This window comes from Eretmochelys imbricata, chromosome 1, assembly GCF_965152235.1.
Source record: "Eretmochelys imbricata isolate rEreImb1 chromosome 1, rEreImb1.hap1, whole genome shotgun sequence".
NCBI lineage: Eukaryota > Metazoa > Chordata > Testudines > Cheloniidae > Eretmochelys > Eretmochelys imbricata.
In genome coordinates this window covers 165752419-165778169 of record NC_135572.1, presented here as the reverse complement: position 1 = coordinate 165778169, position 25751 = coordinate 165752419, and the positions used below count along the sequence as shown (strand labels likewise).

At 42.2% G+C, this 25751-nt stretch overlaps 2 protein-coding genes across 8 annotated transcripts in view; one reads left to right on the top strand and one right to left on the bottom strand.

Annotated features, from left to right (window-relative positions):
- GART (phosphoribosylglycinamide formyltransferase, phosphoribosylglycinamide synthetase, phosphoribosylaminoimidazole synthetase) overlaps positions 1-17144 on the bottom strand; it is a 60339-nt gene extending 43195 nt beyond the window's left edge. Inside the window, exons 1-4 of one of the 2 annotated variants that reach the window (XM_077819099.1) lie at positions 17084-17144; positions 11782-11930; positions 2091-2186; positions 645-819 (exon numbers count right to left, since the gene is read on the bottom strand). In XM_077819099.1, coding sequence (XP_077675225.1) covers positions 645-819; positions 2091-2186; positions 11782-11926 — 416 coding nt within the window. In that variant the 5' untranslated portion in view covers positions 11927-11930; positions 17084-17144. The remainder of the gene's footprint in view (positions 1-644; positions 820-2090; positions 2187-11781; positions 11931-17083) is intronic. The other variant, XM_077819107.1, reaches the window with a different exon arrangement.
- Positions 17145-21378: 4234 nt separating this feature from the next.
- SON (SON DNA and RNA binding protein) overlaps positions 21379-25751 on the top strand; it is a 61747-nt gene continuing 57374 nt past the window's right edge. For 2 of the 6 annotated variants that reach the window (XR_013346396.1, XR_013346397.1), the window contains exons 1-2: positions 22225-22518; positions 23256-23422. Coding sequence is in view for 4 of the 6 variants with exons in the window: in XM_077819073.1 (XP_077675199.1) it covers positions 22394-22518; positions 23256-23422 (292 nt within the window). In the remaining 2 variants the exon portion in view is untranslated. Of the gene's footprint in view, positions 21915-22224; positions 22519-23255; positions 23423-25751 lie in introns of those variants that run through there. The other 4 variants (XM_077819069.1, XM_077819054.1, XM_077819061.1 and 1 more) reach the window with 3 other exon arrangements.

The following is a 25751-nucleotide window of genomic DNA, read 5'->3' as shown; positions in this document are numbered from 1 at the left end:
GAGCGGGTCTGACTTCTGACTAATGCAGTTGTGGGCAACCTGCAGTTCGTCAGGGTAATCCGCTGGCGGGCTGCGAGACAGTTTGTTTACATCGACCGTCCGCAGGCATGGCTGCCCACAGCTCCCAGTGGCCGGAGTTCGCCGTTCCCAGCCATTGGGAGCTGCAGGCAGCCATGCCTGCGGACGGTCGATGTAAACAAACTGTCTCGCTGCCCACCAGCAGACTACCCTGACAGGCCACAGGTTATCCACCACTGGAGTAGTGGATCATCAACAGGATTGTTAACGAAGCTTCAGTTGCAAAATTTGCATTACTAATAATACAGCATTAACTGGAAAGAACCCATTATGATTTTCAGATCCCAATCTGGATTTGCATGGTTGGCAAGAAAAACCTCCCACACCTTTTCCCTTGTAATCTGAGCACAGTTGAACTGCCATTAAAGAGAAATAAATGTAGAACTCATATTGATGCCATTTTTGCAGGGTTACTTTTGGAGTGTCTTTTAAATATATGGACATTGTGCCACTACTGAAAAGAATAACTGAATGATTAGTGGGTTGCCAACTTTAGGTGCTGAACATATTGTAAACACATTACTGTAATGATAATAAAAAAAGACTAACTATGAAAGGTTGTTTACCTGGTAATAAAGCTACAAGCTTCTTTCGGATTGGTGAATGCTTTCCATCTTGCAGTAGGGATCCCATGCCGGTCCAGAAAGGCTTTAGAAAAACTCTTACTGGACTCTAGCTGAGCTGCCTTTGCTGTAGGACCAAAACATCTTACCCCAGCTCCTGTCAAGTCATCAACAATGCCTAGCAATAAAGATATTTAAGAGTTACTATAACTACAGTACTGAGCTGGTTTATAAGATTTACAGGTTAATAAAGTTGTTGCTTCGTATTACCACTTTGACATATTAGTTAGTAACAGCTACAAACACTGTGCCATGTATAGGATACAATCATGGGATTGTGGCCATTTTACCCCATGGATCTCAAGGGCAGTGTTTGCCGTAGCTAGCAGGGGACGATCTGGGCTTTGGGATTCCTGGGTCAGAATTTGTTGTTGCAGCATGTAACTGCAATAACACCACTTTAACAGGTACAACTCCTTTCCCCCTTTATTAGAGCCCGAAAACTCCATGGTAATAATTGGGGGAGAATAATCGCATGAGGTGGCAATTTTTGATGATGTGAGAGAATCAAACTGAAAACTTATAAATTCTGTAGATAAGTCTCTATGTGCTGACTTGCAAATCAGTCAGTCATTTTCAGAAACATTACATTTAAAAAGTTAGTTAAGGTTGCTAAGTGACAACACTGACATATCATTTACAAAACCCAAGCACTTAAAAGAAAAGATCTAAATAGTTAAGGACATCATAAATTTTAAACTACTCGAATAAGAACCTTCAGAAATGTGCATTTCATCAGAATACAACCACCTGGAACTTCAAGGAACAATGGGCCTGTACCTATTCTCAATAAACACATTCGGAGACTTGCTATTGACTTCAATGGGAAGAGAAGAAGGCCTAATATTCCATTAACCTAGGGGACCCTGAAAGTCCCGTGCCCCCCCCGATATGAAACTGGCCCTCAAACAAAAACAAAACAATATAAAACCAAAAAATACACTGAGAATATTTCTTCAGCACAGATTATAATAATCAGGAGATTCTGGTTTCTATTCCTGACTGCCTGCATGACTTTGGGCAAGTCAATTAGAGCCTGATTTGCAGAGATACTGTGCCCACCCACAAATCCTATTAACTTCAACAAACATTGCAAGTATTCAGCACCTCCAAAAATTAGACCTTTAATCACGCTGTGCCTCAGTGCCATATCTGCAAAATTTGAATATTAATACCTCCCTACATCACAGTATAAATCAGGTAAAGTTTACAAGGTGCTCAGATACTATAGTGCCACAGAAAGCCTCTAAATAAACAAACAACAACTATCCTCAGCAGTGGTAATTTTTTCCAGCACATCTGATGCAATAAATTAAAACCCATAATTCCATGAACAGTTATATGGCAATAAGTGGGTGGAACTTTAACAACAATTTATTTTAAATTTACCAGCAGCAAGAGGAACTTCTGGGCCAACCACCACAAGTTTGATCTCATTGTCTTTGCAGAACTGGATAAGAGCGGCATGATTACTGATTGAGATGGCTGTCAAAAGATGCAAGAGAAATTTAAACAGAGAGTATAATGATGAACAGAAGATTTACATATAAAATAAAAGAGAAAGCTTCCAAGAGACTAAATATCAAATTGTGTGATGAAAGCTCTGCAAAGAGGCAATATTATCCCACGACTTTTATCCAGAATAAATAAATCCAACGTCAACAGTGGGCTGAGTCACCTGAACTCACACAGTTCTGAGCTGGATTGGTCATTTGCAATGCGAGTGACAGCAGTCTGAAGCTACTCTCGCCATTTGAGAAAAAGAGAGCAAAAGCATACATCCTCCTTAGTCCTGGAATATTTTGCTTTAAGCCTTTTTCTCTTTTCATGATGTAGTGTTGCTAACGAGGATGCTATGCTGCATGTTCACAGGACGGGAAATATACTGAGAAAGGTGAGAGTTTTGCGGTAGAGAGTTTTGCGGTATTTTAGGTTGCCACAAAAACCAAATTAAATCCACAGGATTATATCCTGATTGTTTAAACCCTTGAGATTAGCAATACTGCCACTGGCAAATAAAAGCATCATGTCAGATTGCAGCATCCCCTCTATGTGCACACCCCAGCTCCAGGTGAGATTCTCTCTTGTGCCCAGCTTCTACTAAATGCAGCCAAGTAAGGGGTGCTCTGTCAGAGCGACCTGACTATGGGTTTCTGATTGTCTGTCCCAGCACTGGCACAGGTTAGAATAGCTTGGGGAAAAAAATCAAGACATTATACTACTCCCTGTATTGTCTTCCTGCAGGACTCAGCTAAAAACAGACATTATGACATACAAAACGTTAGCAGAGGATCCACAGCATGTGCGAATGTCCCACCAAGAAAGAACAATGAATGAGTCATTTTGTTCACGTATTATTCCAAAATGCTCCTGTTTACTGTGGAACATAATTTTCATGAGGGTGTAAGCTGAAAGAGAATATTTTTGTATTCTTTCTGAAACCATTAATTTGGCATAGGACTATTGTATTCTATGCTGAAGAAAGGAACAGAGGCCAGAGTTTTCAAACCTGGGTGCCTAAAGTTTGACTCCTAACTCCATATTCAGGCACCAAAATAAAAAAGTCATCAGAAGTGTTGTACACCCAGAAATCCCAGTGAAGTCAGTGGGTGCTCATCATGTTTGCGAAACAAAGCACTTTTATTCAGGTGCCTAAATATGGAGTTAGCAGTCTCACTTCAGACACCCAGGTTTGAAAGTTTTGGCCACTATGACGAAAGTTTGGGAAAACTGGTATTAGATTATTTATTTATTTATTTAAAAAGATCTGATATCCTTTTTTACCTCAATGACTTGCAAAATAAGTTACCCATTAAGCCACTTTTTTAAGAGACAGGTGTTGTTTAACTGCGATAGTACTATAAACCTTTTGTGAAAGAGAAATTTTTTTTTAAATGTTCATTATTTCCTTTGAAAAAATCACGAGACATAGGATTTCAGTGCTAATTAAAGGGCATCTTGTGCATCCTGCTGTACATCACTGCCAAAGAGAGGGAAGGATAGACTTCCAGGAGCAAAACTTGATTAGACTGAAGTCAGTGGCAACACTCCCATTGACATACATGGGAAAAGGATTAAATCCCCATGCTTTAGAACATAATAAGGCTCACATGCCTCTGTGTAATTATTTCTTATTTTCTCACACATGCTGAAATCTAGACTGAGTTCCTGGCCCAAGCAGCAAGTCTTGGCTCTACAGAGATGCAAGGGGAGTGGGCGGAAGTGGGATGAAGCCTTCCCCCCCAGGCCACAGAATATGAATTCACCCCTCCTCACAAATCCAGGTTATGCCCCTTGAATGCCTGAAGGGGCTTGGATTTACCCCTTAACACACATTCATTGCAGCTCCAGTCCAGCGAAGTACTTAAACGGCTTTTGAGGGGACTACTCAAGTAGCTAAAATGATGTTCATGATTTGTTGGATTGGGGCCAGACTCTCCAGTATGTAGATAAATGCATCTTTTTTTACTGGGAAAGTGACAGAAAAGTGTAATAATTCTAACAGTATTCTTTAAATGACATATTTAATTTAATCATCTGGACCTCATGCAAACTGACTTTAACTTGATTTAACACAGGGACAAACCTCTTTGTTTAACATTGTGGATGCAGAGGGATCATATGATTTCCATGGGAATGCTCATTCCCTTCCCCTCACCCTCAAAAACAAGCAACAGATTTGTTCTGTTTGGTTGATGACACTGCAAATGGAAAAATAAGATAGAGAAAAATAAATATGGCATTTCATTGGTTGAACCCTGAGGTGGAAGTTACAGAGCAGTGGTTTTCAACCTGTGGTCCGCAGACCTCGGGGCGGCCGCAAACTATGTGTAAGGGATCCACAAAAGGTTGTCGTTACCACAGAACAATGGTTTTCAACCTGGGGTCTGCAGACTATGTCTAAGATTTCCAAAGGGGTCCACACCTCCATTCATATTTTTTTTTAGAGGTCCACAAATGAAAAAAAGGTTGAAAGGCCCTGATCAGAGCATTTATTTTACATTCAGAATGTGTGAAATCTGTCATGGCTCATGTTTCCACAGAAGGTGGTAAGACATACAAAAGCAGATTTTAGTCGCATGCTATACAAGGATAATATACCGTATGTATGTGTATATAATGCATATCTACTGCATTAATTTTCATTTTATGTGTAATAACATATTTTAAAGTATACAGTTTATAATATATTAGTTGAAATATATGGAAACATAAGCCAGTCATTAAAATATTCTCTGCAGCTGTGTGATCTAATGGAGTAAGTAATTCTGGCTCCCTCTCCTGGACTGAGTAATTATTCCTGCTCGCCCACTGAGCCCTGGTCTACATTAGGACTTTAGGTCGAATTTAGCAGCATTAAATTGATGTAAACCTGCACCCGTCCACACGATGAAGCCCTTTATTTCGACTTAAAGGGCTCTTAAAATCAATTTCCTTATTCCACCCCTGACAAGTGGATTAGCGCTTAAATCGGCCTTGCTGGCTCGAATTTGGGGTACTGTGGACACAATTTGACGGTATTGGCCTCCGGGAGCTATCCCAGAGTGCTCCATTGTGACCGCTCTGGACAGCACTCTCAACTCAGATGCACTGGCCAGGTAGACAGGAAAAGAACCGCGAACTTTTGAATCTCATTTCCTGTTTGGCCAGCGTGGCAAGCTGCAAGTGACCATGCAGAACTCATCAGCAGAGGTGACCATGATGGAGTCCCAGAATCGCAAAAGAGCTCCAGCATGGACCAAACGGGAGGTACGGGATCTGATCGCTGTTTGGGGAGAGGAATCCGTGCTATCAGAACTCCGTTCCAGTTTTCGAAATGCCAAAACCTTTGTCAAAATCTCCCAGGGCATGAAGGACAGAGGCCATAACAGGGACCCGAAGCAGTGCCGCGTGAAACTGAAGGAGCTGAGACAAGCCTACCAGAAAACCAGAGAGGCAAACGGCCGCTCCGGGTCAGAGCCCCAAACATGCTGCTTCTATGATGAGCTGCATGCCATTTTAGGGGGTTCAGCCACCACTACCCCAGCCGTGTTGTTTGACTCCTTCAATGGAGATGGAGGCAATACGGAAGCAGGTTTTGGGGACGAAGAAGATGATGATGAGGTTGTAGATAGCTCACAGCAAGCAAGCGGAGAAACCGGTTTTCCCAACAGCCAGGAACTTTTTCTCACCCTGGACCTGGAGCCAGTACCCCCCGAACCCACCCAAGGCTGCCTCCTGGACCCAGCAGGCGGAGAAGGGACCTCCGGTGAGTGTATGTCATAAATATAAGGGGAAGGGTAAACCCCTTTGAAATTCCTCCTGGCCAGGGGAAAGCTCCTCTCACCTGTAAAGGGTTAAGAAGCTAAAGGTAACCTCGCTGGCACCTGACCAAAATGACCAATGAGGAGACAAGATACTTTCAAAAGCTGGGAGGAGGGAGAGAAACAAAGGGTCTGTGTCTGTCTGTATGCTGGGTCTTTGCCAGGGATAGACCAGGAATGGAGTCTTAGAACTTTTAGTAAGTAATCTAGCTAGGTATGTGTTAGATTATGATTTCTTTAAATGGCTGAGAAAAGAATTGTGCTGAATAGAATAACTATTTCTGTCTGTGTATCTTTTTTGTAACTTAAGGTTTTGCCTAGAGGGGTTCTCTATGTTTTTGAATCTAATTACCCTGTAAGATATCTACCATCCTGATTTTACAGGGGGGATTTCTTTATTTCTATTTACTTCTATTTTCTATTAAAAGTTTTCTTGTAAAAAACTGAATGCTTTTTCATTGTTCTCAGATCCAAGGGTTTGGGTCTGTGGTCACCTATGCAAATTGGTGAGGCTTTTTATCCAACATTTCCCAGGAAAGGGGGGGTGCAAGTGTTGGGAGGATTGTTCATTGTTCTTAAGATCCAAGGGTCTGGGTCTGTAGTCACCTAGACAAATTGGTGAGGCTTTTTACCAAACCTTGTCCAGGAAGTGGGGTGCAGGGTTTTGGGAAGTATTTTGGGGGGAAAGACGCGTCCAAACAGCTCTTCCCCAGTAACCAGTATTAGTTTGGTGGTGGTAGCGGCCATTCCAAGGACCACGGGTGGAATACTTTGTACCTTGGGGAAGTTTTGACCTAAGCTGGTAAAGATAAGCTTAGGAGGTTTTTCATGCAGGTCCCCACATCTGTACCCTAGAGTTCAGAGTGGGGGAGGAACCTTGACAGTGTACCTTTTAAAATACTATACATGGTTTAAAAGCAAGCATGTGAAAGGATTACTTTGCCCTGGCATTCGCGGTTCTCCTGGATGTACTCCCAAAGCCTTTGCAAAAGGTTTCTGTGGAGGGCAGCCTTATTGCGTCCTTCATGGTAGGACACTTTACCACTCCAGGCCAGTAACACGTACTCAGGAATCACTGTACAACAAAGTATTGCAGTGTATGTTTGCTGACGTTCAAACAACATCCGTTCTTTATCTCTCTGTGTTATCCTCAGGAGAGTGAGATATAATTCATGGTCACCTGGTTGAAATAGAGTGCTTTTCTTCAGGGGACACTCAGAGGAGCCCATTCCTGCTGGGCTGTTTGCCTGTGGCTAAACAGAAATCTTCCCCGCTGTTAGCCACAGGGAGGGGAGAAGGTTGAGGGGGTAGCCACGCGGTGGGGGGAGGCAAAATGCGACCTTGTAACGAAAGCACATGTGCTATGTATGTAATGTTAACAGCAAGGTTTACCCTGAAAGAGTGTAGTCACTGTTTTATAAAATGTGTCTTTTTAAATACCGCTGTCCCTTTTTTTTTCTCCACCAGCTGCATGTGTTTCAATGATCACAGGATCTTCTCCTTCCCAGAGGCTAGTGAAGCTTAGAAAGAAAAATAAACGCACTCGCGATGAAATGTTCTCCAAGCTCATGCTGTCCTCCCACACTGACAGAGAACAGACGAATGCGTGGAGGCAAATAATGTCAGAGTGCAGGAAAGCACAAAATGACCGGGAGGAGAGGTGGCGGGCTGAAGAGAGGCGTGATGAGAGGAGGCAGGATTCAATGCTGAGGCTGCTGGAGGACCAAACCAGTATGCTCCAGTGTATGGTTCAGCTGCAGCAAAGGCAGCTGGAGCACAGACTGCCACTGCAGCCCCTCTGTAACCAACCGCCCTCCTCCCCAAGTTGCATAGCCTCCACACCCAGACGCCCAAGAACTCGGTGGGGGGGCCTCCGGCCAACCAGCCACTCCACCACAGAGGACTGCCCAAAAAAAAAAGAAGGCTGTCATTCAATAAATTTTAAAGTTGTAAACTTTTAAAGTGCTGTGTGGCTTCCCTCCTCCACCACCCCTCCTGGGCTACCTTGGTAGTCATCCCCCTATTTGTGTGATGAATGAATAAAGAATGCATGAATGTGAAGCAACAATGACTTTATTGCCTCTGCAAGCGGTGATTGAAGGGAGGAGGGGCGGGTGGTTAGCTTACAGGGAAGTAGAGTGAACCAAGGGGCGGGGGGGTTTCATCAAGGAGAAACAAATAGAACTTTCACACCGTAGCCTGGCCAGTCATGAAACTGGTTTTCAAAGCTTCTCTGATGTGTACCGCGCCCTCCTGTGCTCTTCTAACCTTCTAAGACACCCTGGTGTCTGGCTGCGCGTAACCAGCAGCCAGGCGATTTGCCTCAACCTCCCACCCTGCCATAAACGTCTCCCCCTTACTCTCACAGATATTGTGGAGCACACAGCAAGCAGTAATAACAGTGGGAATATTGGTTTTGCTGAGGTCTAAGCGAGTCAGTAAACTGCGCCAGCGCGCCTTTAAACGTCCAAATGCACATTCTACCACCATTCTGCACTTGCTCAGCTGTAGTCGAACAGCTCCTGACTACTGTCCAGGCTGCCTGTGTACGGCTTCATGAGCCATGGCATTAAGGGGTAGGCTGGGTCCCCAAGGATACATATAGGCATTTCAACATCCCCAACAGTTATTTTCTGGTCTGGGAATAAAGTCCCTTCCTGCAGCTTTTGAAACAGACCAGAGTTCCTGAAGATGCGAGCGTCATGTACCTTTCCCGGCCATCCCACGTTGATGTTGGTGAAACGTCCCTTGTGTTCCACCAGAGCTTGCAGCACTATTGAAAAGTACCCCTTGCGGTTTATGTACTCGGCGGCTTGGTTCTCCGGTGCCAAAATAGGGATATGAGTTCCGTCTATGGCCTACCACAGTTAGGGAATCCCATTGCAGCAAAGCCATCTACTATGACCTGCACATTTCCCAGGGTCACTACCCTTGATATCAGCAGATCTTTGATTGAGTGGGCTACTTGCATCACAGCAGCCCCCACAGTAGATTTGCCCACTCCAAATTGATTCCCAACTGACCGGTAGCTGTCTGGCGTTGCAAGCTTCCACAGAGCTATCGCCACTCGCTTCTCAGCTGTGAGGGCTGCTCTCATCTTGGTATTCATGCGCTTCAGGGCAAGGGAAAGCAAGTCACAAAGTTCCATGAAAGTGCCCTTACGCATGCGAAAGTTTCGCAGCCACTGGGAATCGTCCCAGACCTGCAACACTATGCGGTCCCACCAGTCTGTGCTTGTTTCCCGAGCCCAGAATCGGCGTTCCACAGCATGAACCTGCCCCATTAGCACCATGATGCATGCATTGGCAGGGCCCATGCTTTCAGAGAAGTCTGTGTCCATGTCCTGATCACTCACGTGACCGCGCTGACGTCGCCTCCTCGCCCGGTATCGCTTTGCCAGGTTCTGGTGCTGCATATGCTGCTGGATAATGCGTGTGGTGTTTAATGTGCTCCTAATTGCCAAAGTGAGCTGAGCGGCCTCCATGCTTGCCTTGGTATGGCGTCCACACTGAAAAAAGGCGCGGAATGATTGTCTGCCATTGCTCTGACGGAGGGAGGGGCGACTGACGACACAGCTTACAGGGTTGGCTTCAGGGAGCTAAAATCAACAAAGGGGGTGGCTTTACATCAAGGAGTGTTTCAGGCAGGACTTCACGGAGGGTTCCAATAAGAAATAGTGCACCTAAGTTATTGTTCTTATTGGAAAAAGGAGGTTAGCCTGGCCTCTGATTGATACATGGCTAGATTTACCTCGCTGCACCTTCTCTGTGAGTGACTGCAGTGTGACCTAGAGGAATGAGTCCCCTAGACGGGGGAGAAGGGGAAGCAAATGAATACAGAACAAATCTGGTGTATTTCTTGTTTTGATCCACTCCATCTATCTTTTACATCTTTGGCTGGCAGCAGACGGTGCAGAAGGACTGCATGCCATCCACATCTCATGGCTGCTCGGCAAAAGATGGTACAGTACGACTGCTAGCAATCTGTATCGCCTGCCTGCTCACCATAAGACGGTTCAATAGGACTGACTGCAGGACTAAAGAGAATGACCTGGTCAAGTCACTCCAAATTTAGTCCCTGCGCCCATGTCTGCCCAGGTGCTCCCCCGACGTGGCCAGGAGCACCTCGGACATGACGGTGACGGCTACCAGTCGTACTGTACCGTCTGCTGCCACAAGGCAAGGGGTTGCTGCTACTGTGTAGCAATGCCGTACCATGTCTGCCAGCACCAAGGAGACATAGGGTGACGGTTACCTGAGCGGGCTCCATGCTTGCCATGGTATGGCGTCTGCACAGGTAACTCAGGAAAAAAGGCGCGAAACGATTGTCTGCCCTTGCTTTCACGGAGGGAAGGAGGGAACGGGGGCCTGACAATATATACCCAGAACCACCCGCGACAATGTTTTAGCCCCATCAGGCACTGGGATCTCAACCCAGAATTCCAATGGGCAGCGGAGACTGCGGGAACTGTGGGATAGCTATCCACAGTGCAATGCTCCAGAAGTCGACTCTAGCCTTGGTACTGTGGAAGCACTCCGCCGAGTTAATGCACTTAGAGTATTTTCTGTGGGGACACACACACTCGAATATATAAAACCGATTTCTAAAAAAACGACTTCTATAAATTCGACCTTATTCCGTAGGGCAGACATACCCTGAATCATTGTGTGACTTTAGGAAAGTCACTTAAGCCAACATTTTCAAAAGTCACCACCAATTTTGGATGCTCAACTTTAACTCAGGTCTGACTTTTATAATTGATGACTACCAACAATTCCAATTCAAGCCAATGGACGCTGTAGGTACTTTAAAACCTCTGAAAAAGGTACCTAGAATTGACCTAACCTCATTACGTCCTGACATGAAAAACATGGATAAGAACATTTTCTTACCTACAGCATTCACCCTTAAAAACTTGCTAATTCTCTCAGATAATTAAATAAGCAATATCTCAACACAAACCTAACATTCCTTGTGGGCACAAGCGTGACCCAGATTACACACCTGTGCAGAGGAAATAAGGAAGCATAAGGGGAATAAGGCAGCACCAGAGTGGGATACCTGTGTTATAGGCAGGCTAGGAAGGATTTGATTTTTAATTGGAAAACGTCAATTTTACTGTATACACACACGACAAAATACTTCCATCATCATAACAGAAATTACCAGATAGGCGAAGTAAGAAAAATGCTGCATGAGAACTTATTGGAGTTGGATTTAAGGTGATTTACTTTATACATTTTGACGTGATGTTGACACTGTGTGCTTAACAGTTATGAAGCTTTAACGTTTCGAATCTCTGCTGTCATTAAATAACGATTATCTGACCCTCCCCATGGTTTTCTGTAACTGTGAAAATCAATACTTAAAAAAAATCCTTAAAAATAAACATTGATATTATCCGTCAAAATTATGAGCAGGCTTGGCAGAATTCAGGCATTTGTTTTATAGACAGCAGCCTCTGCAGGGCCTCTTGCTACACAAGAGGGTGGGTAGTGTCTTGACTCCACCTCCCCAAAGCAGCACCAGCACAGCTGAGCTGGTGCAGAGGGGGAAATAATCTGCACAAGATAAATTACAGTCTGAGTAAAGCTTTTTTAATTACTTCTCACCCTATCCAAACATCACCTTTATAAGCATTCAGGGTCTGAAACATAAGAACTCCTATAACACTAACAGATAGAACCCTACATTTATCAATGAACCAGTTTAGGCTCAACTATTGGTAATACACATTAAAAAAAATACTATTTTAGGTTCTCTTTTTCGTTTATTACCTGAATTTGAAATCTTTCCATTATTGGCTGTTCCTGCATTTCCCGGAGCGACTAGCACTTGTTTTATATGTGGTGACTGTGCTAATTTCCAGGCCAGGGCATGCTCTCTGCCTCCGCCACCAATCACAAGCACTTGATCAGCCATCAGTCTGTGCAAAACAACCAAAGTAATAATATTCAGGTTAGGAAAGCAACAACATCACTGCGTGCACTCAGCAACTAACACCTTTAGTCTGCAGAGCAGCAGAGGAACTCACTGCAAAGGCAGATGCCTTTTTTGCCTGTTTCACATGATTGTTGTCCTGCAGGTTTGTGTATAAATGTGGTGATCAAGAAAGCAAGGTAATGATAGCACTGGCTCAACCAAGCACAGCACAAATGCCACAGAAGTTTTTCCATGGAGTTCTGCCAGTGCACATCAACATGAACCTCCTATACTATTCCTGGTTCTCTCCTTACCAGACTACCCACTGTACCAAAATTACACAGTAGTTTTATGACATGGATAAATGTTCACTACTGACCCGGCTGTGATTAATCACAGGACATTTTATACTTGCAACCTAAATAGGTTTCTGAAGAATGTGAAAATGTCAAAGGTAAAGTCCCTTTGGACTAGTGAAGAATTATTTGCTAATCTGTCTAGTGGTGTTGCTAAACTAAATGGGAGAGCTCAAGACTTCTCACAAGTGATGTCTGAGAATCTTCTCAATACCTTATATGAAAATGAAAGGGTCAGAATGATGAAACAGGGAAATGTCTTCCAACCTCGATCTTCTTCAGGACAGAGCAACCGTATTCCAAACAAAACTTTACAGACAAACACATGAAGAGCAGCATGTCCTGATAAAACAAAAAGCAGCCTGACCCTGCAAGGAGCTAATCCGGGGTCTGTTCCAACGTTCCCCAAAAAATCAGTGGAAACACTCCCAGTGATTCATTGAGAGTTAGCTGGGGGAACCCCCAAATGAACTAAGACTAACCAAGCCCACCTGTGCCACAATTGTTTTCCTGCATATAAAAGCCAGGGCCAGTGTTAGGGGACAGCAAACAGGGCAGTTGCCTGCGGCCCCACGCAACCACATTGCTCAGGCTTCTGCTTCAACCCCGAGTGATGGGGTTCAGGGCCCTGGGCTTCAGACTTCTGCCATGGGCCCCAGTGAGTCTAATGCTGGCCCTGTTTGGTGGCCTCCCTGAAGCCTGCTCGCAGCCCCAGGACCCCTGGTTGAGAACTTCTGATCTATAATATCCACAGCAGACCAGTCTATCAGTTAGAACTTGAAAAAGCCATCCAGTAAAGGACAATTCGTCTAAGCAGAATGCCAGTAGCTACAAACTAGTGTTGCTAAGCCTGAATGTAAAAGGTACTAGTGGCAAAAAAGAGGTTTTTTTTAAAACCATAATACATACAAGGCAGTTGTTTATACACATATCAAATAGACAGAGTTAACAGTATTATTAAATAGTGAAAATAAATTTTTAAAAGCCTTTCATGCAGAGGGAAGCAACCACAACCACTTTAATTTAATTCTTTTTAATGCTTAACAATAAATTTCACGTGGTCAATAAGGGGGTCTTGTGTCTTTGCTGTCCAAACCATCTTACATTCATTAGGAGGAAGAACATCGATTAAATAAGAATTTTATTCAAATTGAAAAAACAGCACTTTGTTGTAATCTTAGCAAACATGGCACTTAAATCCCATTTGTCTTCCTGCATTTCTTCCATGAAGAGGTTGGTCACCAACCCACCCATGTACATGTGTACAGTTTCACCCAAAGCAGCGCAGATAAACATTTGGCACAGTATTCACGTTGGATATGCATCCATGCAAGCTCTATTTACAGAAGGCTAAAGACCAGAACTTCTATGTAAAAGGGTAAGAAAGAACTGTCAGAGAGCTAGTCTCCCCGCAAAATTCATAGATTCTAAGTCCAGAAGGCACCATTGTGATCATCCAGCCTCATCTCCTGTACAACTCAGGCCACAGAAATTCCCCTAATAATTCCGAGGGTATATCTTTTAGAAAAAACAATCAACCTTGATTTAAAAATTGTCAGTGATGGAGAATCCACCATGACCCTTGACAAACTGTTCCATGGTTAAAAAGTGACCTTACGACAGCTGTGACTGATAGCAGGTTTTCAGCCCATCAGCAAGACAAGGTATGTGCCTCATACCCAAATCAGCCATATTTCATGAGAAATGTAGTTAGTCTGCTGAAAGCATGACTCAAACCCTGCTACCTTCTCTCCATATAGCAGCTACCTAGTTTTGCTCCTTTCAAGGGCTAGACACTAGAAACTTGTCTTCCCTGGGAATTGTTACTATTCAGAGCATGGCTTCCACTACAAAGGGGTCACTTGGTTTAATATCATGAATATATATGAAAAAGCATGTTTTTAAACCTAAAAAGTCTTCATAGCAAATTATGGGCAGAAAGATCCCAGACATTTTTCAGAAGATATTTCAATTCTATATGATATAACATTTTTAAGTCTTGTACCAAATAGAAGACTCTTTCAGAGACCGAACATTTTAACAAAAACAAAAATAGAGTTTGAAGAATAAAGAAAACCCCTGAATAAATCATGAATTGTGGGGGGAGGAGAGAAGAGTTCAGAAAATTAAGCATGAAATACTTCACCATTAGCTATATAAATTTAGTTTTAAAAAACATATTTTCAGGTGCTCTAAACCGGTAGCTTTCCGAAACGACATGCTGATGAAACAGACACTTCAGATTTATATAAATATTTTTAAAATACATTGATTGCAAAGTGACGTGTCCATTTAAAAGCTATCTACTCACTTTCATGAAAAAAATTAATGTTTTTAAAAAATTTCACACTGGTCCTAGAGATGGTCTAATCAGCCTGTGATGGAATGAAAAATCATCACTTATAGTAAAAATGTTTGATGTGAAAGGTAAGCAAGTAAAAGAAAAAAGGGAAGAAAGGTTAAGGGGCTGGCCACAGTGAAGGATAATAATCTAAGAGGAAAACATTTTTTTCTTATTTAAAAATAATATAATGTATTAGACAGTTATCTCTTATTCCTAAATGAGTCAAATCCAATAAGCATGTTCCCATGGCAGCGTATGGAACCTCAGAGCACAAGAATACAGACTTGAAAAGCAAGGTTATCACAAGAGCCACAGAAATTAAAACACATTCTTTAAAGATTTATTCTGCAAGTTACTCCATTTGTGCTTGACACAGAGGCTGAAACCAGGACGGAGAATGTACTTAACTCTAGATAATGCTGATCTGAGAGAAGGGACACTCAGTAGCCAGACACACAATGACAAAAGAGAAAGTCAATCTCCAGTTAAATTGATGAACCCAGTCCCAATGCCACCGCCTTACTGACTACACCACACCAATGAGATAAAATAATCTGAGTTAAGAGTACCTTGAGAGAAGCTCAGCCCTTCACACACACACACAAAATAATAAAAAAGTATATAAAAAAAAAGACTGCATACGCTTAATTTTACACACATGAATAGTTCCATTGAATCAGGGGGATCTACATAAATAGCCTGATTTTCACAGCACTGAGCACCCCCAGCTTCTACAGAACTGCATTGAGTTTCTGGATGTTGAACACTTCTGGAAAAAAAAAACAAAACACAAAAACCAGACAACTTAATTATGTACGTAAATATGGATGTTAATTTAGAAGCCTATGAAAAGTTTGGCCGAGGCTCTGTACCTAGAATCTTGGAAAGAAGATCACAGAATTTAAACTTCATGTGTAGAGCAATGGGGATCCAGTGACTAATGACACCTATACCTCCTACCTAAGGCTTTTCAGCTATAGATCTCAAAGCACTTTATAAAAGGAGGCCAATTTCATTATTCCCATTTTCTAAAGGGGGAAAATGAGGCACAGAGAGCTGAAGTGTCATCCAGCAGGCCAGTGCCAGAAGTGGAAATAGAACCCAGATCTCCTAAATCCCAGTCCACTGCTTTCTCAGCAAAGTGACTCTAGAGGAGGGTGACATGGCTGAAGCAACAGATGAGAAAAATGACTTTGGCAGGGAGAAAAAAGGATTGGCCTTTTAGAAGGAACTCAAATCATTCGGTCATAACAGTTATACCTTGTCTCAAAATTCTTCCTAAAGTACAAGCAGTCACCTGAAGCCATATTCCGCTCCTAATTTAGGGAAACACACACTGGAAAACCAATACTAAAAATCAATGGGAATTTTGGTGGCCTCATCCCAACAGATACTCAAACCTGTAACCCTAATTATATTCAGTAAGAGGTCAGAGTGCTTTCAGGATCCAGACCTAGGTAAAGATTGCAGAATAAGGCCTAGAGAGAATAAAGGAAAGGAAAGAAGCATTTTCCTTCCTGCATAAATATTTTCAACATATATACTTACATATTTAAAGTAAATATACTTTAAAAAAAGATAACAACAAATGTCAGCAAATTTAACCACTAATTTCAAGCTTCCCTAGCTGAATTTAAAGAATTTAAGAGGACAATGCCAATTTTGGTAGTATCCCAAATTTGCAACTAAGGGAAAGAATAAAAGTAGGTTAAAAATCAAACCAAGATAGGTCAAAAGTTTAATATTCACTTTGTTAAAAGCCAAAAACTAAAACAGTGTAGCATTTATATAATACTAACATAACAAGCCAGTATGTGTGCATAATGAAAGAAACAAAATTTAAATTTCTAGTTTCTGAGATGCAATGCTGAGCAAGAGTAAGAACAGCTATTTTTAAATTCATATAAATAAAAAAAATCCTATTGCCCTTATAAATAATAAAACAAGCAGTAGAAGAAGCAATTTGCAGTTGCAATAATTACAATGCTATAACCAAAAAGAAAAGGAGTACTTGTGGCACCTTCGAGACTAACCAATTTATTTGAGCATAAGCTTTCGTGAGCTATAGCTCTATAACCACAGTTTTAAAATTAAACGCACCCACCCAAGTTTGTTCTAGCTATACAAGAACAAATGTTGCTCGTCTTACTCATGCAAGTCATTCAGTTGAAAGGGAGGGCTCACATAAATACAGTGAGCACGGGTTGACATTCAAAATGCTGTTCCTACAACAGTGAAGAGGAAAAGCCATTTTACGGAAGATCAAACAGCACAGACCAAGCACATGGCCATCTCTGAGATCACAGAATAAATCTCCTCCTACAAATTTGTCTCTTAAAACATTATTTCTTTCAAATGCCTCATTGCAAAACCTACACATGTGCAACTCCGCTAGCATGAATGCACAACGTGCATTAGACAGAACACATTTCTAAAAAAAACGAACGAAACACTTACTGTAGAAAGAGAGCAGAGCACGTCCGCCTGCCAGACTACTAAACCTTTTGCAGCAATTTCGGCAAACGACAGACCAGTTCCCAGAATTCTTAGCAACATCAAATGTTCATGCTTGATTAACCCTTTAGGTAGAAGAAAGGAAAAAGCAATGAATGGGAGGGATTGTAAACGGAGGAAGAGAACTTTTTATACTAATAAATCAAGAAAATAAGAAATAGAAAACTGATAGTGAATGCCACTAACAGTTCACAGTCTATCTGTGCATGAAGCTAGGGATTTTACAGTCATTTATTTACAACAGAGGGCTCTTTTGACACATGCAGGCCTTGGAGCTACAAAGAGCTCTGGACAGGAGGATCGATGTGTCTATGGGGTGCCCCATTGACTTCAATGCAGCTCTTCATAAATGTAGTGATGTGCTTATGTAGATCTGATTGCAGTATCCGGGTGGCAGTCTAATAGACTGTGAAATAATTTCCCACGGGAAGTAGTTGAGCCTCATCCTGGCTGCATTTACAACTAGATAGGACAAACACCAGAAAATGTACAACAGTGAATAATTTTGCATTGCAAGGTTACGGACTACAGCTAATAGATATTTTTCATCTCTAGATTATTTGATTCTATGATCTAATGGAGGAAATATAACATCACTGTATAGTGTAACATTGATAGTTAAAAGAAAAGGAGTACTTGTGGCACCTTAGAGACTAACCAATTTATTTGAGCATGAGCTTTCGTGAGCTACAGCTCACTTCATTGAGCTGTAGCTCACGAAAGCTCATGCTCAAATAAATTGATTAGTCTCTAAGGTGCCACAAGTACTCCTTTTCTTTTTGCGAATACAGACTAACACGACTGTTACTCTGAAACCTGTCATTGATAGTTAATTGGGTTAATTGGAAGATACCCTACTAAGACTAGTACTGTTTACTATTTTACTAGGGCAAATGCTCTTGGGAATATTATAGTATTAAATAACAAATAATACCTTATGCTTATTATATATATCAGCTTTAATTATGAAGAATTGTGTGGGTGCTGTAGCATGTTAAATTTAGCATTAAAATGGTACAAAGGCATAGGTGCTGGAACTAGGAGTGCTGATGCACCCCCTGTCTTGAAGTAGTAATAACCAATCCAAATACAATGTCTTCCGCCTTCAGCACCTCCATTATAAAAATTGTTCCAGCACCACTGCGCAAAGATGTTATTCATCTTGCTGCAGTTTCTTTGCTTTCCAAGAGTTGTAATATAGTTGTGAAGGACTCACTCTTTGCTGAATTTTGCTCATATCTTCATAGGAGTACGTAATTCCTCTGAATGCAAATAGTGTATGCATGAAAAATTATATGCTCTGAGAAGGCACAGTATCATGTTGCATCAGATCTTTTTAAATTATGAGTATCAAAATAAAATATCAGTTTATTAAATACTTTTACATATATGCGTAACTCAAAGAATCATTGGTTTAAAAAATAATCCCACAATCAAGCTCTGGAGTAGTTTTTGTCTTTTAAGTGGTACGATTGACTTCAATGGAACTATTATGGGGAGAAAAATTATTCCAGAGCATAAATGATTGCAGTATTGGACCCTAAACTGGTCAACAGTAATTGACCCATATATAATCACTATGGCCTTGTATGAACTAGAAAAATTATATTTTTTTAATTTAAGTTTGCTCAATGGAACTAGTTCAATTCAGTTGAAAATCTCATTTACCACCAATCTAGATTAAGTTGTTACACTGTCTACACTAGTGTTTAGCCTGGTTTTCAATTGAGCTACACTACTTTGATTGCGCTAACTCAATTGAAACAAACATCTTTTTTCAATCTAGCAAGGTCTACGTGAGCGAGGTTTGAAATAAATGATTCAGTCTGAGAATTTTTCACACCAATGAGATTTCTTGGTAATCCTCTCATTCTTGTCTAAAGTATGTGTAATATTGTCAGAGTAGTATCAAATGCTTTAATTCTTATTTATCAAAGGTTTCAAATGGAATGAACAGAACATGGCAATTGTCCATCTATGCATCCCATTGTCCAGTCTATGCATCTAGCAGTCAAAGGCTTAGGGACACCAAGAGCACGGGGTTGCAGCTGTGACCATCTTTGCTTATAGCCAAGCTTATAGTTTATAGCCATATTTTTTTAATCCAGTTATAGTTTTGGTCATGACAACATCCCCCGGGAGTGAGTTCCACAGGTTGACTGTGTTACGAATTACACCTGGTAGGACACGCACACAACTGCTGTGAATTATACCTTGTAGGACATGCACACCAATGCTACGAATTACACCTGGTAGGACACGCACACCAATGCTACGAATTACACCTGATAGGACATGCACTCCAATGCTACAAATTACACCTGATAGGACACGCACACCAATGCTGCGAATTATACCTGATAGGACACGCACACCAATGCTGCAAATTATACCAGATAGGTCACGCACAGTTCGAACCTAGGCTGAGGCACAGAAACAAAGTCCACAACTGCAGAGTTCCCAAAAGACACTACGTTTATTACGCTTGAGCGTGGTGCCCCCCTGCTAGCCAGGGGGGGACCCTGAATACAGATTTTACAAAGGTTATATACTTTTTAGCAAAGCATGTTGCCCTCGTGCATCGGAAACCTTAGCCAATAAACAAACCCTTGTCTTATCTACCACCTATCCCTGCTTGGTGCATTCCTCGTGCTATACCAGTATGTTAATTACACAGCATGGTCCTAAAGCCATGTATCAGTAACTTTTATTATCAGGATGGGAGGCCTCACATCAAGGCCAAGAGACAGTGAGTTAGAGACTGACAAAAACGAGATACTGGGAGTCAAGCCAGGCTGGAGACAAGGAGGAGGATTTTCACAGGGATTCAGTGTCTAAGGATCACTCCTCCTGATGTATGATGTGCTGGCATTTAAACAATGGTGGGCCCCAAACCAAAATGGAGTCACATGTGCTAACTTTTCCTTAACAACTGTGCATTGTGTGAAATACTTCCTTTTATTTTAAACCTGCTGCCTATTAATTTTATTTGTTGACCTTCAATTCTTGTGTTCTGCAAAGGGCTAAATAACACTTCCTTATTTACTTTCGCCACAGCATTCATAAGTTTATAGACCTCTATAATTGTCTCTTTTCCAAGATGAAGTCCCAGTCTTTTTAATCTCTCCTCAGGTAGAAGCTGTTCCATACCCTTAATAGTTTTTGTTGCCCTTCTCTATACTTTTTCCATTTATAATTTTTTTGAGATGCCTTGCATAATGACAGGTTTCAGAGTAACAGTCGTGTTAGTCTGTATTCGCAAAAAGAAAAGGAGTACTTGTGGCACCTTACAGACTAACCAATTTATTTGAGCATAAGCTTTTGTGAGCTACAGCATCCGATGAAGTGAGCTGTAGCTCACGAAAGCTTATGCTCAAATAAATTGGTTAGTCTCTAAGGTGCCACAAGTACTCCTTTTCTTTTTTGGGATGGGTGACCAAAACTGCGTGCAGTATTCAAGGTGTGGATGATTTATATAGCAGCGTTATGATATTTTCTGTTTTCTTATATATTCCTTTCCTAATGGTTTCTAACATTCTATTAGCTTGACTGCCACTGCACATTGAGCGAATGTTTTCAGAGAACTATCCATGATTATTCCAAGATCTCTTTCTTCAATGGTAACAGCTAATTTAGACCCCATCATTTTGTCTATAGTTAGGATTATACTTTTCACTATACATTACTTTGCATGTATCAACATTGAATTTAAAATGCCATTTTTGTTGCTCAGTCACCTAGTTTTGTGAGATCTGTTTGTAACTCTTTACAGTCTGTTTGGACTTAACCATCTTGTAACTGAAAACACAGTACTTTTCAGTTAGCATTGGGGCACATTCTGCACTAACACATATACTGCATATAACCACTGTCATCAAAGGTCTGCATGGGGGCAACAAATAGCACTGAATTTGTCCCATGGCACAGATTATAAATAAGACCTCAACAGCAATTGATTTGCTGACAAATTAGTGTAGGGTGGCTTTTCCACGAAAGCTTATGCCCAAATAAATGTGTTTGTCTCTAAGGTGCCACAAGTACTCTTTTTTCCAGAAACTGTCACACATGCAGCTTGTCTTGAGGAAATATACAATGTATAGACTTTACTTTGGGTAAATTATTATTTGAAAAATTAACGTTGTCACCCAAGAATGCAGAATCATCACATAACTGTATGCCATCACACGATTTGGCTATTTTCTCTCAGACCAAATACGGAAAGGGGTAAGGCTGCATCAGTGGAACACCAAAATATGTGTGTGAGAAAGTGCTTGGGGGATAATATCCCGTTTCTAGTGATGTTCTAGTAAAACATTGCCCAAACCAGGCATTGTCTGGCTAACGGAGCCGAGGCAGACGCTGACTTTCAGGTTGGGGTTTATTTATTTATCTGAATTTAGTTCTGGGTTCCGGTCCCCCCGCCAAACCTGCAGACGCAGGTCAGATCCAGGCTTCCTAAGAGCTGGGGTTTCCCTCACATGTCTCTCCGTAAACACGCTCTGCCCTGTGCGTGACTTTACACAGCTGCTGTGTGTGTGTGTGTGTGTGTGTGTGTGTGCAGCCACCAGCGCACGGAGCCGTGCCGCACCCCCGGCTGCAGCGGCGACCCGCCGTCTTTCTCTCGCGCACGGGAGGCGCAGGGAAGTGCGGGGCCTGGTGCGGCGCGCTGTCTGAGCCCCATGGCGCAGCTCCCACTGGCGGCGGCGGGCCCGGCCGGAGGCGGCGGGCTCGGGCTCCAGGCGGTCACGGCCCCGGATCCCCGGCCTGCGCGGAGGTGAGTAGGGCCGGGCAGGCGGGCAACCGAGCCCCCGCCACCCGTCTACAGGCGTACGCGATCCTGGGGCAGCCCCCGCCCAGGCCGAGCCCGTTTACCGGCCCGGTGGGGGAAAGGGGGGTGCGTTTCATCCCGTGGGGGGAGGGGCAGCGCGGCCCCGAGCCCGCCAGCGCTCTGTGTGGATTTTGGGGGGGGGGGGCGGACTCGGTGCAGCAACATGGCTGCCGGGGCCCATCCCCCTCCCCAGGCACCTGCGGGGGGAGGGGAACGTCCACGGTCCCCTCCCCCCCACTAGAGAGAGGCTGCGCTCTATGGTTCCCTGTGGGGGCAGAGCGGCTGATTGACGTCCCGTCATGCCTCTGGTTCCACAGAGGGCGACCAATGGCGGGAGGGCATAAAGGGACCGCGTCCGCGGCGGGGGCTGGCCCGTGGCTTCTTGCAGTGGTGCATTGTGGGGTAGTGGAGGACCCGCGTTGCGGATGGAGGGGGAGTCGAGCCGTGGGGCTGTCATGGCGACTAACATCGAGCAGATCTTTCGGTCCTTTGTGGTCAGCAAGTTCCGGGAGATCCAGGAGGAGCAGGAGCAGCAGCAGCAGCTGGGCGGGTAACGAGCCGGCTCGGGGCCGTGGGAGAGGCGAAGTGGGACGGGAGCCTAGTGTGAGCGGAGTCGGGGTGGGGGCGGGGAGAGGTGTCTGGGGGCAGTTGCGGGATGGGGGCAGTGGGTGGGAGGGAGGATGGGGGCAGGGAGGGATAACTAGGGGACAGTTGGGGGGGAGGGGCAATCTCGGGACGGGGGAGGGGCGGCCGTTGCGGGTCACTCGAACATACGGGGCCTGGCCCGGCGCTCAGCGGCGACATCCGGTTACGGGGCCACCAGGCCGCTGCCCCTCCGGGCGGTCCAGCTTTTCAGTGAAAATAACAAGTTTGGATGGGCTAATTTCGCAATGCTTTGATGCGCCTCACAACACGTGCACGCTGGTGTGTTTTCAGTCTGAAAAAGAGTGCTTGGTGGGATGGGATTTTTTTGTGGGGGGGTGGCGGGGGCGGGGAGAGAAGAGGGAAATGAAATTTCTGTGTTGTGAAAAGGCCTGGGATGAAACAGTGAGAAAATATTTTCCTCCCTTTGGCATAGTTCTAGTGGCTAACAAAGTATTTTGTCTAAGAACGCAGTAAGTAAAACAAACCAAAAGATGAATATTTCACTAAAGTGCAAGGCCTCTTCAGGAGGCCAAAATATTCTTTAGAAGGTTTGGCTGTAAGAAATGTGAATACATTACCTTTTAAAAAAATAAAAATAAAGCTCGAAATTACTTGAATTTTGTTAATATTTTTCTTGGTTAGTGGAAAGGTAGAAGGCCAGCAGAATGGTGAAACAATCCCAGCTGAGCAAGCAAACACTTCAGATGACACAGTTACGGGTGCTGGGAGTCTTCAGAATGATCAGATAGTTCAGAAAATAGAGGAAGTACTGTCTGGGGCCCTTGATACAGAGCTACAGTGTAAATCAGGTAAATGAAAATGCTTAAACATTGCAAATATGTTTTTCTTCAAGGGGACACTATAAAGAGTAAATCTAGTCAGTTTTTTGAAAATTAAATAAAAGTTTCCAGTGCTACTCTTGCCATGCACTTCCCTGATACTTTTTTAATGGTTTTATGATATTTTACAAAGGATTTTGTCTCCCCCTCATAGTGCTGATAAACCTACACAAAATTGGTCTGACAAACATGTATTCTATAAACTCTGAAACTGATTATCCACATAGTGCTGTCAAGTGCACAAATTAAGAGAAAAGTAATCTTCCCCTCTTATTTCTTTGTTATAGTAGTAATCAATTTTATTTGTGACAGTAACAGAATAAAAAAAAAATCAGAGAATATAATTTTTTTTCTTAGTTGACAAGTGCCTCTTTAAAGATTACTTTTGAAATAAGGCATGTGACAATTCATAAGTATCTTCTTCAAGGTATTGTTGTGCAGTTCTAACTCTGGCAGAACTTACTGAAACTAATGGAAGTTTTGCCTGAGTAAGGTCTATAGGATTACTCCTTACATCGTTTATCAAACTACAAAATTGTATGGCTAGGTATATTAATCAGATAGCAAGGTATGAAATAAAGTAATTCCTTGGTGGTGGTATTAGTGAATAATGTACTTATAATTGGAAAAAAACAGGCATTCAGCTTTCAGTTGCTTCAAATGTAATACACTAAATAAAATGGCTGTATAGACCCTCTGATAACAATGAATCCAGCAAAAACGAGTCCTGCAAGCATTGTCTACATTTGAGTAGTTACAGTGATTTCAATGGGATATTCACATGAATAAAGTTACTTGTGTATGTAAGTGTTGGCAGTATTGGGGTCCTGCTTGGTTACAAAAATGCATTTTCATTGTCACGGAAATGAGAGGACTGCTGTGCACTTGGTAAGTATATATTCTAAGTGTTTCCACAGAAGACAATGTAGAACTTTGTGGTTGATCTTTGATGTGAATAATCTCAAAGGCTACATTTGCAATTTTTTCTGATGTTCCTTCTTTCCGTAATGTACTATGGCTTTTCTACATTGAGCATTTTCAGAAATCTTCCTTGCAGTTGGTGTAGAACTGGTGTTGGTCGAATAGTACAAGGAACAGGAGGCGCACTAGTGCAAACTGGGCATTCGTGTTTTTAAAACTTGTCTAATTCTTCTCAAAAGAAGACTAGATAATTTGGTAGTAAAAAGACTTGCAACCATTATGTGATAATGCTCCCATCAGTAATAGTAAAGGTGAAGCTACAGCAGTGATTTGGGATTTATTGAAAAAGTTGTGCAGAAAAGGACACTGATCCTATATTATTGATACTCTTCATGGCATTCAAAGGAACATGGATAGAAATACCATTTTTTAAAATTAAAATACTTAGCTAATATAGTCCATAGTGATAAAAACACTCGTGTGTAAAGTTACATGCATGTTTTCTTGATCAGGGACATATGCGTTTTATAGTATGCCCATCATCATAGTATCTGAATGTTTACTTTTTATATCAACTCTTTTATTCCAAGATCACTTTCTCCTTTTAAGTATTGTTTTGAGGATAGAAGTAAATCATAGTCCTGTGATATAGCTTAGGGTTGCTGAGTTGCTGCAACGTACAAAAATTTTTTTTCAGTGCAATCATTTTTTTAAAGGAACCCGGCAGACTAGAATTATATACTGTATTAAAAATGATGTGCTTACTAATAACACTTTAGCGCCCAATTCTGCAAGTATTTACATGCTTACCTCACATGCCATTGGTTTCAGTGGCACTACTCAGTGCATAGTTAAGCACATGTGTAAATCTTTGCAGGATTGAGGCGTACTTAAGTGGGCTTTAAGATGTTTGTATACCTCACTATTTAAGTTCTTTGTGTATTTCTCAAGTTCTCTCAGACTTGGTAATGAAAGCTAGTGAATTTGAATTCAGTTTTATTTGTAGCTTCTGATCATTTTTTTGCTCGTCTTCATGTACAAGCAAATGCTGCAATGTGTGGTTGCAAAATTTTTATTTTATTTTTTTAAGAAACAGTGTTTCAGTTGGAATTAATAAATAACCTTGAGAAATTTTCTTAAATGTTTGTTAAGGCTTTTTAAACATACACATTCAATTTTAGGAAAATGTTGACCTGTCACTTAAAAAAATCTTAAAGACATGTATTTTAACAACTAAAGTAAAAGTTTTGTTGAAGTCTTTTTATTGGATCATGCAAATGGCACATTTTCTTTCCAGTTGTGTAATTTTGTAAGGTGTGCTATTTTTTTCAGGAATAGTCTTTGCACATTATAAGTGTTTTAGCTACTGATCAAAGGT